At 33.8% G+C, this 16517-nt stretch overlaps 1 protein-coding gene across 1 annotated transcript; it reads left to right on the forward strand.

Moving 5' to 3' along the window:
• Positions 1-382: 382 nt before the first annotated feature.
• LOC132734892 (rap guanine nucleotide exchange factor 4-like) lies at positions 383-16205 on the forward strand. The gene is made up of 4 exons (XM_060721759.1): positions 383-1282; positions 11193-11335; positions 13676-13764; positions 16050-16205. The coding sequence occupies exons 1-4, from the start codon at positions 1200-1202 to the stop codon at positions 16203-16205; spliced, it is 471 nt and encodes a 156-aa protein (XP_060577742.1). The 5' UTR covers positions 383-1199.
• The last annotated feature ends 312 nt before the right edge of the window (positions 16206-16517 follow it).

The raw sequence follows: 16517 nt of genomic DNA on the forward strand, positions 1-16517 counted from the left end.
ACAGACCTTTAGATCAATTAGCTTTGATGTAGGAACTTCAAACATTGTATGTAGGAGGTCTACCTTCCACACCCATTTTTAGGTGAAAAGTTTTTATTGAAAGGTTACATCTTTATGTAGAAATTGTTAAGTACTCATGATATAGCACTGAGAAATGTGATGCACACTGCTTAAATTCTCAGATAGCTGACATGTTAACTGTTGCAACAATTAATTATTTAAAAAAAAAAAAAGGAAAAAAAAAATTATTATTATGTCAGAGCATTATTCCTGTTACTCACCTTCAGGCGTTTAGGTTTAAAATTTAAGTTAAACCTGATTTTCTTCAGGAAAGTACAAAAGTTATATTGCGATCTCTTTAAGTCATAAAGTGGAGAAATATAGAAATTTATTCGCTTGTGGCTCTGACAATATTCCATACTAGCATGAGGTATTGAGTTTTTACAAGAAACAGCCTTTAACCTTTGAAATTAAATATACAAGTAAATTACAGAACAAATAGTGTGTATATATATCATGTGAGCGGAAGAAATATTGACTGAAAACGTGAAATTTATATAGAAATTATAGATCTACATTAGAGACTATCAGGTTTCAGCTTTGAAAAAGAGGAAAACAGAGTTTTAACACATCAAAGCATTATAATTATAATTATCAAAGAAAAAAAAATTGTGAATGAAAATTGAAACCACTTACCTAACATATCCTGCAGTGACTGCAATTGACTGCTTTCCTTTTATAAAGTTATTATAGTTGTTAATGACCTGAACTTTGAACAAAGAATTCATCAAAGATTTGGAATTAATTATGGAGAGAAGACTTAATTTTAAAGCTTGAAATAGAACAATTGTGGTCTTGGAATAAAGGGATTTTTAATACAGTAACAAAGAATTCAATAGAATAAATACTGAATGCTATGGAATAGCTAGGATTGTCAAACATAGCATATGTGAAAGTGTTTCAAAATTTTACAAAATTAAAAAAAGTGTTGTTATAGTTTTTAATGTAAAAGTCTACAGGTTGCATGTGTAATTCAGAAGAACAGTATATATAGTCACATGCAGTCAAGATAGATTCTGATCCAATAAAGCAATGTATTCAAAGCTGCCGAGCGAAATAAAAAATAGTGAAAATTGTTCATAGATAATGGAGTTATTTCAACAATAGAAGATGATCATTCTACTTATAAAGTGATAATAATGGGCTGCGTGTTTAACATAAACCATTATACAACATATGTGGATTTTCCAGCCATGAATCCTCGGTTACTGATAAAAGCAAGGTAACATTACATTGTACATTTTTTATTGCTGTTATAATTATGATTATCTCTTACTATATATGTCACAAAGTAGACAGAGAATAAATATTTCTGGTCAAAATTGTGGAATATTGTTCTTTGAAATAACATAAATGGATATCAGGTATTTGAAATAAAGTTTGTTTGATTTATTATAGTTAAATATTTGTTTGATAATTACTTTAATCAAATGCTCAAGGGATTTACTTGTAACAACTTGATAAATCATACCTTTTAAAGGCTTTATGGTGGTTTCTCAAAACAAAGTGTTTATCAAGAATTTGTTTAAACAGTAGTGTGTCAAAAAAGTTTTATCACAGAGTTTCTAATAAAATTAATTGTTTCAAAGAGTGTACAAAGAGTTTCTCAAAAAAAATGTTTTATCAAAAAGTTTCTCACTAGAATTTAAATCAGAGTTTATCAATAAAACTTAAATCAAAGAGTTCATCGATAAAGTTTCATTCAAGCCAGTGAGTTTCTCAATAAAATTTAAATCAAAGACTAATGCAATTTTAATGTTCTGTAGCTCAAGTCCTATTGCGCATATTTCACGGGTTACTAATGCAATTTTAATGTTCTGTAGCTCAAGTCCTATTGCGCATATTTCACGGGTTTTCCGGTTGAATGATTTTTGGCCGAGTCATGGCCCTTTAATAAAAATTTGGTTTTTATTTGTTTGAGTCGTCAGACCAAACAAATAATGGTAGCGAAATTTCAGAGCCTAATGCTGTCAATTGCAAATGCCTAAAGTAGTGCACTTTTTTGAAGCGGTTACTTCCCTTTATATGTACACTAACGCCAAAAAATTCAGGGGAGATCAATGCGTAAAGATTGTCAAATGACAGGCGCATTAATTTTCAAGCAAAGTTGTTCCCAAATGGTCGAAGATTTCTAATATTGTTTCATTCTTTATAGATATACATGCTTACAGTAAGCTCCATGATTATTTACATCTGTGTTAAACAACAGGTTTAGCGTCGAAATAATAAGAGTTACAAACAAAATGGTTTTCTTCAGACCGTGAACAATTAACTTCAACGTGGCCGAGGGGTTTGCACGCTCGCTTATGAATCGAGAGGTCTGGAGTTCAAATCCCAGTTGAGGCTACTCAATTATCATGTCACTTGTTATTGCACTGGCCTGCCTGTATAAGCTTGCCATTATTGTGCCATTTGTTATTTTGCTCGCCTGACTGTATAAGCTTGCCATTATCAATGCTATAGCTTTGACAAAGTTTAGATTGGTACATTTTATAGCAATATTGTGATGAAGTTTTGTCTGTTGGTTACATAAATACCGTATAAGTGGTTTTTTCTGCGGGCTCCAAATTCTGCGGTTTTTCCAAATTTTGGCATGTTTTAATTTCTGCGGACTTTATTTCTGCGGCACATTCTTTGAACAAAACGTGATTTAATTTCTGCGACTCCTCTTATCAAAGTCTAAGTCACATAACTCTATTTTATTTGCATGTACATATTCGCATTTGTTTATCGTCGTCACCACAAAACTGTACAGTAATTACAAACAATTATATTGTTTACTTGCAAACAAATATAATACGCAACAATAGAAAGGTATGCATCTTTTGATCAGCGTGAAATGACGTGTGAAAAATATACCCCGGTAGTATCTTTAATTTAATAAATCAGATGTCAATTAAAGTATACGACGATTATCTAGCAGTATAACAGTTGAAATGGTTTGAATGATTTAGTGATAAACAAATCTTTAGCATATCTGCAAACACTATATATGCTGTTTAAATTTCTTTTTTCTTAAGTTAGCATAATTAACAATAAGTACATCCTTACAAACACAGAATACATACTTAGCAGACAGCAGTTTTATTCAACTTGAAAACCCGCTAACCGTTATAATCCGTTAGTCGTTATTACTGTAGACGAAACAGATCATAATGTAGTACACATATAGTACCAGGTTAAAAAACAAAAACATGGAGAAATATTCTGCGGTTTTTATTTCTGCGGTGCTGAAACTGACCGCAGAAAACGCAGAAATAAAGTCACCGCAGAAAAAACCACTTATACGGTACCTTGTCCTTTGATGATATTTTTTTCATTCCTTTTATCTTAGGAACATGAAATAAATGCAAGACATTTAATGGATGCTGCATTTCATGTTGTGTTAATTAAACCACTTGCAGTATCTAGTTAAATCTTGAAAAAAAAAAGAAATCTTAATATGGGAATAACGAAGCTAATGAGATTTCCTTGTTACGGCTGATTGATGGATGTTAAATTATACGATTCTGCAAAATTTGAAAAGCGTTTATAATTTGTTTATCTCCTGAATTTTACCAAGCCTTGAATTTGGTATTTGATTTTGGTATCACCCATTTTTGTCACAGTTCAAGGGATTGCAGTGTGAAAGCAATGAACATTGGGTAGCGTCAATTTATAAGTTCAGAGCCTGCTATTATAAGAATATTCACATGCAGACTAACTTGAGAGATAGGTTTAAAGTATATTGAATATTGCAGCTAATGCAATCAATAATTTAATTATATCAAAAATTGGAATAGCATGCATATCCTATTTGACTTAAAGCTTGCATGTTTTTTAAAAGTAACTTTCAGTTGCCAAGACTCAAAAGAAGTCAAACAAACTTTAAATGTGCATAACTTAAAAGATTAAAAGACTCTTGACATACCTAAGGAGGTTATAATGACTTATTGGTTGACACATGTGGAAAAAATATCAGCATCCGAGAGATGTTTTCAGGGGAAAATTAACTCCCTTGTGAAGTATTGATACCAAATAGCTTCCGTATAAATCATGGTATAATCTCAAGTGGTAATAGGTCTTTTGAATAAGATGCTATAGACTTTGCCTCAGTAAGTTTTTTTTTCCTGAATGGCACGGAATTTTCACCCTATCATCAGGGTTATATATATTTAAGGCCAAGATTTCCAATTCAAAATAACCTTTTTTCCCTCAATTCCAAAATAAAAAATAACTATTTAAACTTCTGAAAAATTAAATTGTTTTGACTAAATGTTTCTTAGAAACTTTGACAAACTATGTGATCATGCACATGTATAAAACTGAAGTGTCATGGTGAAAGGCAGTTTTCAAAGTTTTTCAACATTTCCCAGGGGCTTATTCGTAAAGGCCCCAGAATGGAGTAATTTGCATACCTTTTGTACTTTCCTTATATAAATTGTAAATTTGTAAATTATATCTGCTGCTTTATCCTCCAAAATAATAAACTTTTAGTTTGAGTGTCTCCTCTATGCGTTCCCTCAGGTGACTATAAAATGAGCCGTGCCATGAAAAAACCAACATAATGGGTTTGCGACCAGCATGGATCCAGACCAGCCTGCGCATCCGCGCAGTCTGATCAGGATCCATGCTGTTTGCTATCAGTTTCTCTACTTATGTTATAGGGTTTGTAAGCAAACAACATGGATCCTGATCAGACTGCGCGGATGCGCAGGCTGGTCTGGATCCATGCTGGTCGCAAATGCATTATGTTGGTTTTGTCATGGCGCGGCTCAATTTAATGTTAACCCTTATAGTCTTCTAGTTGCCAAGCAAGATCAGCTGGCACATCTGTGCTGAATGATCATAATCTACACTAACTGGATACTCTATACTTATATTGAATGGTTGTGTCCAGATTTAAAGATGGACAAGTCTATTAAGGATATTGTAGGTAATTAAAGGTTAAAACATGCACACATAACGACTTTGTCAACATTGTTGTTTATGTAGGAAACATTGAGAGGAAACTATTAAAGCCCTGACACTGAGATATACAAGTGCCCTTAAATTATGAACATTTGTGAATCCCAATTCTCCAACTTCCCATGAAAGCAAAAAAAGAAGCCATAATTTACAGTGTTGATATTGTCTTCAAGTCCATTTTTTTATGATCTTACTCCTACATAATCCTATGTGTACAATAATGGCAAATTTGGTTGTTTGACACTTTCCTGTGAAAAGACTAATTTGAATTTAGAGTGATTAGTTTTAACAGTATTGCAACACCTACACAATGTCATGCTAATCTCTGAGCTGGTTGTTTTCTTAATTTAAATGAATGAATTACTTGTCTAAAGTTATATTAGATTATATTTTACCACTAATAACATTATACATGGCTACGCAACAAATTACACTTTCTCATATGATCATTAACCAGGTTTTACTAAGGAAAAAACTTGTTATTAGATTGAGGTATGGTGGCGGGCGGACGGGCGTAAACAATTTCTTCTGTGCTCAACTCCTCCTACATTTCTCAAGGGATTTTGACCAAACTTTTACAGAAGTTTTGTCATCATAAGTGCCCTGGTGCATATTGTTAGGGGTTTTGTGATTGGATAATATTTGACCTTAAATTATGGCCCTTTGTTTTTTTTCCTTAAACAGAATATAAAGTGAGCACTTCTTCTCTGCGCAATTCCTCCTACAATTTATTCATGATTTTATACATTGCACATAGTTACATTGTTTGTTGCTTGTATTTCAACATATTTATCTACAATTGTGATAATTGAAAACCTGCAGTGCCATGTTCCATGTGTTGGATCTTTTTTTTATGTTCCTGAAGGGAGGCATATTAAAATTGCACCATCCATCTGTCCATCCGTCTCTCCGTGCGTAACACTTTTGTGCCCGCTCCATAACTTTTAAACCGCTGAAAATATTCTAAAATAACTTGGCACAAGTGATCACCAAAATGACATGATGTGAAGAGCACAAAAATTAGGTTGCTACCCCCAAGGTCAAGGTCATACTTATAGGTCAAATGTTAAAAAATAAAAAGTCTACATTTCCTGTCCGCACCATAAGTTTTAAACCGCCGAAATTTTTTTGAAAAAAAAAACTCGGAACAAGTGATCACCATTATAACAACATGTGCAAAGGGCAATAACTGAATTGCTACCACTAAGTTCAAGGTCACACTTACAGGTCAAATGCTAGAAAGTCTACATTTCCTGTCTGTCCATAACATTTAAACTGCTGCAATGTTTTTATGATAACTTGGCAGAAATGATCACCATTATGACACCATTGGCAGAGCACAATAATCAGATCACAACCCTGAAGGTCAGGGTCACACTCAAAGGTCCAATGTAAAAACATCTATCAGCTCTATAACTTATTGACAATTTAAAGGTTTTAAAATTACTTGGCACAAATGATCCCCACCATGACACCATGACACAATCTGCAGAGCTCAACACCCAAGGTCATTAAGGTTATATGTTCTCCATAACTTTTTGACTTTATGGAAGATTTTAAATGACTTGGTACAAATAATTGCCATCGTGAGACCATGTGCTTATGATTTGCATGACACAACATTAAGGTCATGGTTGGTAAAAGGTCAAGAAGTACACATTCATGTTCAGTGCAGAAGTTGATTTAGCTGTCCTATATATATACAGACTGCTTTGTACATATTATTCTGATGTGTTTAAATTACTTTTTGATAGCTAAAAGTCTTCTTAAAACCAAATTTCAAAACATAAAACTTATAGCTAATCCCCTGTCTGCCAGCTTATCCTAATAGTTATAGCATCTAAGTAGTGCAGGGGTCACTGGTTTGATCCTCTGGTGGGGGCGTAATTTCTCTATGACAATATTATTGGTATAATGGTCATTTGTCTCTCACAGCTGATTCAGAAGTCATGTGGCATAAATAGTTGCCCACATTCAGGTAGCTTACAGAGAAATTGGTAATTAATTGTTAGTTATCCAGGAATGCTTATTTGGACTGGACTGACCTCTGAGATACAAGATATTACGATTATTACCCCCCCATAAAAGTGTTAAAATCATTGTTAAAAACAAATATTAGCTGTCCTTAGTATAATGTAATTATAAATACAATATTTATGCTTAAATGTTTGGCTTGTTCAAGAATTATCTTATGAGGCTATATATCATTGTTTTGTTAATTACTGTTAATACTGATATAAATGACTTCAAGAAGTAAAGGGCGCTCATGGCATTTACCAAGGTAATAATGAAGAAAAATGGATGAGAAAGTAATAATTTGTAAATAATTTACTTACCAGACTTTATCTAGCTATATACAATATAGTACTGCAATTGCCTGCTTTATAATTGTAAAGCAGGCAATTGCAGTCTGTAAAGGAAAGTGGTAGGTCTCTTTGGGCATTGAGCTCTAAAGGAGCAAGACTTTAGACTTTTTTCAGCAATGTGGTGTCATTCAGACTCCTTTAATAATTCAGTAAGAAGGGCATAAGGTGTATAAACTTGGAGCTCAGGAGTTTTAGAGCAGCTGGTATAAGGCAAGCAGTTTTGTCAGTCATTTCTCTCTTTAGCTGGCCTTGCTTGGTTGTATCAGCAATGGGACAAGGTAAAGTGTGTTTGAGTGTTATAGATATCATGCAACCAAAGGCATGCATATTTTCAGAAATTTTCTTCAATGGTTCTCAGTTATAATGAGAAATTTACATCTTAGGACCTACATTTGTGAGTTACAGTCCTTTGGGAGACATATGTCTTTCCGTGAACATTACTTTGATGTGATTATGTCTTAAATGGCAGTCATTCTAACACCACAGTTAAGAAAGTAACTGAGAAAGAAGAACTGCACTATGATCCAGTTATGCAAGTATAATTAAGGCAGGGTAATGCAGACTAATATAACAAGGGAAGTCACTCTAAACATACTAAAATTTATTTAAATTTACTTATTAAAGTATGTCAGCAACGGCTGTTTATGATTTCTTCACAAAATTAAATTTGAAATATTTCTTACTTTACATATTATAATAGCATCTAGAAGAAGGAAATTAAGTTTGAAACTTGATTAAGATTTTCAAATACGTTATAGACTTGATTAAAATTTAAATGTTAAGCTTTTCTCTGTTAGAACTCCTACGCTTTAATAAATTACATTGAGTCCCAGGTGTAACGGTGTAGGTGTATTTACTTTAATAAATAAAGATTTATTAGCATCATCTTCCTAGTAATTTAGTACCACAGTTTCTCTTTTCAAGGAAATTTATAATCACAAACATTGTGAGATTGTTGCCATGCATTATGATGAAGTTCTGTTTTCTGACCTATATTCACAGAAATACTCTTTGAATGTTCTAAACTCAGGTGCTTTTTATTTTGTGTTTCAAGATCAAAGCAATGGAATTAAAGTTGTTTATAGGAATATATGTAGGAAAATTGTTACAGTAAACCTTTCACATCAAATGACTTAAATTGAGTTCTGTTTTTCTATTATATATATATATATAATAAATATATTATATATATTTTACTTAATGCATTTTAGCTAGCTTCAATGAAATTTATGTAACAATAGACCAGTAAACACAATGCCCAATTTGTCATTTTTAGCTCACCTGTCACAAAGTGACATTGTGAGCTTTTGTGATTGCTTTTCGTCTGGCGTCCAGTTGTCCATCTGGCGTCCGTCCGTAAACTTTTCTTTAAACAACATCTCCACATAAACTGCTCAAACTTCACAAGAATGTTCCTTTGGTTGTCAACTTTTTCAAAGAATTTAATTCCAAGCAGAACTCTCTCTAGTTGCCATGGCAACTGAAAGAAAAAACTTAAAATATCTTCTAAAATAAATCTGTCCTGGGCTTGAGTCGTTGAACGTTTCCAACCTCCGGCATGGCCCTGCAAGACATTTCCATTCATTTGGAATCCAGTTCATTCCACATCCTGGAGACAACGCTCTGGGATACCCCAAGGACATGGGCAACATGTCTTTGTGAACAGCCAGCCTCCAACATTCCAATACCCCTGTTCATCTCATCTTCACTAATACAACGTCTAACCTGTCGATTTGCCATAGTTTGTTAATTTCAAACACAGTTTTACAATAAAACGCGAGAAGTCTTGCTGGTAACGTACACATTTAAGTGAAAGCACATGGCCATAAAAGACCAAATTTCCATGGATATGCTTTTCCACGTGCTTATTGTGCAAGGTGTACATGACAAAATGATAACTTAAGTACACAATTATAAGGTCCCTGTACAGGTGTAACGTTAGCAGGAATATGATTTTAATATGATGATAATAGGACTGAAACATAAAGGTGATCCTTGGCAAATTTTGAGTTGTATAGTTGAGCATGCTATCGTACTGACACCTCTTGTTTTTGAAACCCTAACAGAGAAATCATCGTACACAATAAATACATCAATAACCTTACCCCTCTAGTTCCCCAGAGTTTTTATGTAACATAATTGTCAAAACTTTACAGATAAAGATGTGGACAAAGTGAGAACCTCCTGTTTTCTGCCAGGACTTCAACAGCCAAAAGATATTTCATTTGTCTCAGCTGTTGTTAGAGTCACAACTAATTTTACACCTACTCTTCTAGTGGCATGAATTATTAAATTCTTCCTCAAGGTTTATTTATATCTTTTTCTTTCTTAAAGCAACAATCACTATAAAGCAATCAGGTAAAATGATATTAAAGTCTCTTTATTAATTTTGAGCTATTTCTGTTTATTTTTTGTTGTGAGAAAATGTGGGGTTTAACATTGTACTTTAGAGAGCATCATGTGTTTGAATGTCGGTCACCTAGTTGATTGCTCACTTTAAGTGCCTTCTTGTATCCCAGTTGGTTGGCCTTTTAGGGCCTTAGTTGGTTGGCCATCATTTAGGGCCTTTGTTGAGCTCATATTTAGTTGGCCTTTTAACATTGGTTCATCTTTTAAGGCCTTCATTGGTTTGACCTCTTTTAGCTCATACTTTAAAGTTGGCCTTTTAGCTCATGGTTGGCCTACTGTTAACTCTTACCTGATTGTGTTCCTTTAAGGGTCCTAGTTGATTAACTTATATTAGAATCCTTGTTGATGGACCTTCTTTTAGGGCTATAGTAGGTTGGCTGGCTTTTTGGTTGTTCTCCTGTTGGGCCCTAGCTTGTTGGCCTACTTTTATGATCCTAGTTAACTGATCTGCTTTTAAAAGGTCCTTGTTTGATACCTGCCCTGGTTTTAGAATGCAGGTTGGTTGGTCTGGTATAAAAGTCAAAGTTTAATGGCCAGCTTTTTGGTTTCTTTTTGATTGGTCTGCTTTAAAGATCAATATGTCAAAAGCATGGGTAACCCTTGCCCAGACAATTAAAGTAATATTCTTGAGTGATAATGGAAGGCATTTATCCTTTTTTCTCAAACAGATTTCCCTGATGTGTGAACTCATAATTGCTTATAATTTAAAGTATGTTAATCTTATTTTGGTGTATATAGGTGGTATAGAAACAATTCTAAATATAGCAATCACTCTGATTTTACTTGGTACAGTTTCAGATCAGTTATTTTAACCTTTGTCCAAATTAATTTGTATTTCAGTGGACTTGTTCAACTTTTAATTGTCATTGTGTACAAGGGATATAGGGTGACCATCATAATGCCACAAGCATTCAAGGGTTTATTCTGTTTTCACTCTCTTTAATGTTCAATGGGAATCACTTTTTGATGATTAAAAGTTTAGTCAAAGATCTGATACAGTTTTATATGAGGCTTGGATATTTGAGACATAACTGTGATATTGTATGATGATATATCATAATGAAATCTATTTGCCTCATGGAAAGTGGTCCCTTGTGCCTGAAGGGTTGCCTTTAATGGTTGAGGCATAAGAATGGAAGCCAACATTTATCCCAGCGTGATTGTAAGAGACAACTAAATGGGTTCGAATTACTGGAGTCTCTGACAAACTCACCGTCTCTTAATTCTCCGGGAGGGGAGTTGGTTTTGACCCCTGGCATTCCTTTAAAGTTTGTAATGTGGAAGCTTTTTTGTACCAAACACATACTTTCACACATTGAATCCTTATGGTTATAATTTTTATGATTTTAATTCAAATTAAACCAGATTAGTTATTTACTATACTTGACAATGTTTGTTTTGATCTTGCAGACCAAGTGAAAGAACAGGGGAAGATTTAGATATCATCTATTCTAGATTGAAGGATATAAAGGTATTTGAAAAGTTCCATCCCATGTTACTACAACAGATCTGTTACTATGGTTATTATGAAGATCTGGAAAAAGGTGTCACCTGTAAGTTATATTTTATTTTTATTTCCTTGCAGAACTTTAGAGGATAATTGTTTGTTTTCAGTAGATTCAACAAATACAGTCATATCAGTCCCCATGTTACCATTGGGGGCATAAGATATTTCAAAAACATAAGAATATGGTACATGTATAAGTTAATAAACTTATAAACACACAGTTGCTAAAAATAGAAAATTGGTTTCCTGTCCATAACTAGAGTTTGGAATTAGATATTTGCTTGACATTGCTTTTGGATCCCTCAGGGTCATTTAGTTCACTGTTACTAAAAATAGAAAATTGGTTTCCGGTCATGAGATGTTTCAATGAAACTTAGGTTATAGCAAACTTATGTGATGACCTTGTTTTGCTATTGCATTTGGGCCCTTTGGGTCAAGGTATCTGTTACAAAACTAGTGTTTGGAGTGAGATATTTCAGTGAAACTTGGTGATTGAAGAATTTTTTTGCTCGCTTTGGATTGCTTTTTCCCCCCAAAGGTTAAGTTTAAGGTCACATTATTTAACTTCAATTTCTGATCAATAACTGGAGGTTGGAATAAGATATTTCAATGAAACTTGGTGTATAGCAAGCTTATGTGAAGACCTTCCTTTGATGTGTTTTTGGGTGCCTTAAGGGTCAAGGTTATGTTTACTAAAAAAATAGCACATTGATTTCCAGTCAATAACTAGATTTAGGAATCAGCGATACTTTAATTAAGCTTTCCTTTTTGAAAGCCACACTTTGGATTGGTTTTTAGTCCCATAGGATCAACTTCAAGGTCATTTTTACTAAAAATCGAAAATTGGTTTCAGTTTGATAAGTAAAGTTAATAGATTAAAAAAAAATACCTTACTAAATGTTATAGCAAGCTTATGTGAAGACCTCATTTGGGATTGCTTAGGCCCAGCTCCCCTAGGATCAAGGAATATAATATTATTATGCTCCCCGAAAAATTTCGGGGGAGCATATAGTCGCCGCCTTGTCCGTCCGTCCATCTGTCCGTCTGTCCGTCCCCTTTTCTTGTCCGGGACATAACTTTAACAATAGGTATCAACCTGAAAATTTGTAGATAGATAGATCTCATTGAGTAGGTGTGCAGTGCACAAGACCCGTAACTCTGCCATGCCTAATTTTTTAATTATTCCCCTTTGTTTATTTCTTTGAACTTTGTCCGGGACATAACTCTTAAAGTATAAGAGGTATCAACATGAAACTTTGTAGGTAGATAGATCTCATTGAGTAGGTGTGCAGTGCACAAGAACCGTAACTCTGCCTTGCCTAATTTTTGCATTATTCCCCTTTGTTTATTTTTACATTTTGAACTTTGTCCAGGACATAACTGTAAAACTATAAGAGGTATCAACATGAAACTTTGTAGGTAGATAAATCTCATTGAGTAGGTGTGCAGTGCATAAGAACCGTAACTCTGCCTTGCCTAATTTTTTAATTATCCCCCTTTGTTTATTTTCACACTTTGAACTTTGTCCAGGACAAACCTCTAAAACTATAAGAGGTATCAACATGAAACTTTGTAGGTAGATAGATCTCATTAAGTAGGTTTGCAGTGCACAAGAACTGTAACACTGTCTTGCCTTCTTTTGGAATTATTGCCCTTTGTTCATTTTGACACTTTGAACTTTGTCCGGGACATTACTCTAAAATTATAAGAGATATCAACATGAAACTTTGTAGATAGATAGGTCTCATTGGGTGGAAGTGCAGTGCTTAAGAATCATTACTCTGCCTTGCCTTATTTTGAAGTTATTACCCTTTGTTTATTTTTACTTTTTGACTTTTGTCTTGGACATAACTTTAAAACTATTAGAGATATCAACATGAAACTTTGTAGGTAGCTAGATATAATTGGATAGAACTGCAATGCTTAAAGAACCTAAACAAAGCCTGGTCTAATTTTGGAGTTATTGCGCTTTGTTCATTTTTACACTTTGAATTTTACCTGGGACATAACTCTGATATCATCAGGAAACTTTATAGATTGATAGATCTCATTGAATAGAAGTGCAGTGCAAAAAACATAACTCCGCCTTGCCTAATTTTGGAGTTTTTGCCCTTTGTTCATTTTTTTTATACATTCCTGCGTCCAGAACCTTCTCGGGGAGCATCACCCAGTTCAACCGGTTCTTGTTTTTTCGATCTGCTGTTATTACAAAAAGCTTACTTATATCTTTAATTTGTTTCTTCATTATTTATCATTTACATTGCACATAGTTACATTGTATGTTGCTTGTATTTTTATTCTGACAACAACAAAACTTTCCACAATGGTGATAATTGAACACCTGGTTTTGTGGCAATGCAACATTTCTTGTTTATTTCTCTTTCAGTGTTTAGACAAGGTGACATAGGGACAAATTGGTATACTGTGCTGTCAGGATCATTAGAAGTACAAATTTCTGAATCCGGCGATCTTGCGGTTAGTGTTTGTAAATCATGAGAATCCAAAAGATTAGTGTTTCAATTCATTTATATATTTGGGTTTAAAAGGAGCTTAACTGAGGTCAAAAACCTAAAAAAAAGTAAAGTTTGAAATTTCTACATAGATTAAATGAAGCACTTAATATAGAAAAATCTGCTGAAGCGCTTAATATAGAAAAAATCTGCTGAAGCGCTTAATATAGAAAAATCTGCTGAAGCGCTTAATATAGAAAAATCTGCTGAAGCGCTTAATATAGAAAATCTGCAAATGATGATGAAGAAAAATTCTCAGAAATATCAATATTTTTTGCAACTAAAAGCTTGGTTTGAGTGAAAAGCAATGCAACGTTTTTCATTTTTTCGATCATTTTGTGCCATAAAAATGATTATTCTGGTAATACTGGTAGAGAGAATGATCAGAAAACTTACACACAAGTTATTGGTGCCGACCTATATTAAGTGGAACACAAAAGTCTGTCATCTGAAAAAAACAAACTTGAGTCGAGTCACTTTAAGTTACATCAACACTAAGTGAGCCGCGTCACGACAAAACCAACATAGTGCGTTTGCGACCAGCATGGATCCAGACCAGCCTGGGCATCCGCGCAGTCTGATCAGGTTCCATGCTGTTCGCTTACCAACTCTATTACAAGTAGAGAAACTGATAGCGAACAACATAGATTCTGATCAGACTGTGCGGATGCGCTGGTCGCAAATGCACTATGTTGGTTTTGTTGTGACGTGGCTCAAATGATCATTGTTGCTCTAGGATGCAAACAAAACAGTTGTATAGTAAGGGGCAGGCGAACCCCAGTAGATTCCCTTAGCATGATTGTTAAGTTGTATACATTGTCACATGTTCGTGACACGTTAATGAGTAAGAAATATACCAATGAAAGTAAAACCTTACATAAACAATATGTTTACATGACCATAAATAACTGAACAAAACAGTGAGTACTATTGCTGTTTACATTAATATCAGGTTTGTAGTACTTTTATCATAACTGGGTTCACAGTACTTTTGAGACCATGTGTTTGACAGCTGTCACAATTTTTAATTAATTTCTTGTCCCATATATGGTCAGTTGACTATCTAGTACATTACCCTATATAAAGTAAGCATATTTTTTGTAGCACAAATGGAACTTAAAGAGAAACAAAAATAGTACTGTTGTAAATTGTACACTGTTCTAAAGACTCCCTGCATGCTCTTGTTTTAAAGGTGTGGAGGATGCCAAATACAAATATTTGGAGCCAATCCAAATGCCAAACATCAAAAGTGGAAGTTCTTTAATTATTTGTCCTTGTTTGCAAATATAATGTTATGTTTGTACATGCATACCGTAGTTTGATAGAAGTTGAAATACCATTATCGTCTTTAGAAATTTGTTGGCTTTTGTGTAATTATTTGCTATAATTGTGATGTACAGGACAACCTCTGTACAGCAACCATCTATCTGAGACAAATATATTGGTTCCATACTGCAGAGAGATCTTAAAAAAAAATAGAACAAGCAAATTTTCTTGTCCGAAGAACGAATCCCAACATGTCAATATCCCACACCTCATTGACATAATGTACCCTGACCTGGGTAATTATCTTTGTTTACAGGAATCTGTGACATGACCAGTAGGGCCTGGATAACTATATCTGTTTACAGGAATCTGTGACATTATGTACAGAAGGACCAATTATCTTTGTTTACAGGAATCTGTGACATTATGTACACTAGAACCAATTATCTCTGTTTACAGGAATCTGTAACATTATGTACACAATGACCAATTATCTCTGTTGACATTATGCACACAAGGACCAATTATCTGTTTACAGGAATTTGTGACATAATGTACATAAGGACCAATTATATGTTTACAGGAATCTGTGACATTATGTACACAAGGACCAATTAAATGTTTACAGGAATCTGTGACATTATGTACACAAGGACCAATTATCTGTTTATAGGAATTTGTGACATAATGTACACAAGGACCAATTATCTTTGTTTACAGGAATCTGTGACATTATGTACACTAGAACCAATTATTTTTTGTTTACAGGAATCTGTAATATTATGTACACAATGACCAATTAATTTTGTTGACATTATGTACACCACGACCAATTATTTGTTTACAGGAATTTGTGACATTATGTACACAATTACCAATTATCTGTCTACATGAATCTGTGACATTATGTACAATTGGACCAATTATCTCTATAACAGGAATCTGTGACATTATGTTCACTAGGACCATTTATCTCTATTACAGGAATCTGTGACATTATGTACATTAGGACCTGGGACTTCATTCGGAGAGTCTGTACTTACTAACCGACCACGTCATGCTACAATTATAACCAGGGACAACACTGAATTGATCCGTGTCGAACAGAAGGATTTTAAGATTCTCTGGGAGGTATATTAATATGTTTTTATATCCATTTATCTATATATACATGTATAATTATATAACATGCATATTGGGTTTTTTGATGGGTTATATGATAGATATAGTACCTGATGAAGCCACTAGGCAATTAACCAGTTATAACCTGTCAAAAATCAGTCTAAGAAATGTCATGTAGCAGAATTTCTTCTGTTAGGGAAAATTGAAGATTAATTTATTCATAAATTTACAGCATCAGTGTATATAAATTATAATAATTGTGATAATTGTAAGTATGATTATCAAATGAAAATTGATGTTACAGATTTAAGTATTTAAACTTTAAGTGCC

Source organism: Ruditapes philippinarum, unplaced genomic scaffold, assembly GCF_026571515.1.
Source record: "Ruditapes philippinarum isolate M1 unplaced genomic scaffold, ASM2657151v2 ctg4021_1_1_1_1, whole genome shotgun sequence".
NCBI lineage: Eukaryota > Metazoa > Mollusca > Bivalvia > Venerida > Veneridae > Ruditapes > Ruditapes philippinarum.

What these genes read in the sequence shown, in the direction of transcription:
- LOC132734892 (XM_060721759.1), top strand. Translation starts at nt 1,200, where the DNA reads ATGGGCTGCGTGTTTAACATAAACCATTATACAACATATGTGGATTTT. An exon ending in CGGTTACTGATAAAAGCAAG is followed by an intron (nt 1,283 to 11,192) that starts GTAACATTACAT and finishes TTGATCTTGCAG; the next exon opens with ACCAAGTGAAAGAACAGGGG. An exon ending in TCTGGAAAAAGGTGTCACCT is followed by an intron (nt 11,336 to 13,675) that starts GTAAGTTATATT and finishes TTTCTCTTTCAG; the next exon opens with TGTTTAGACAAGGTGACATA.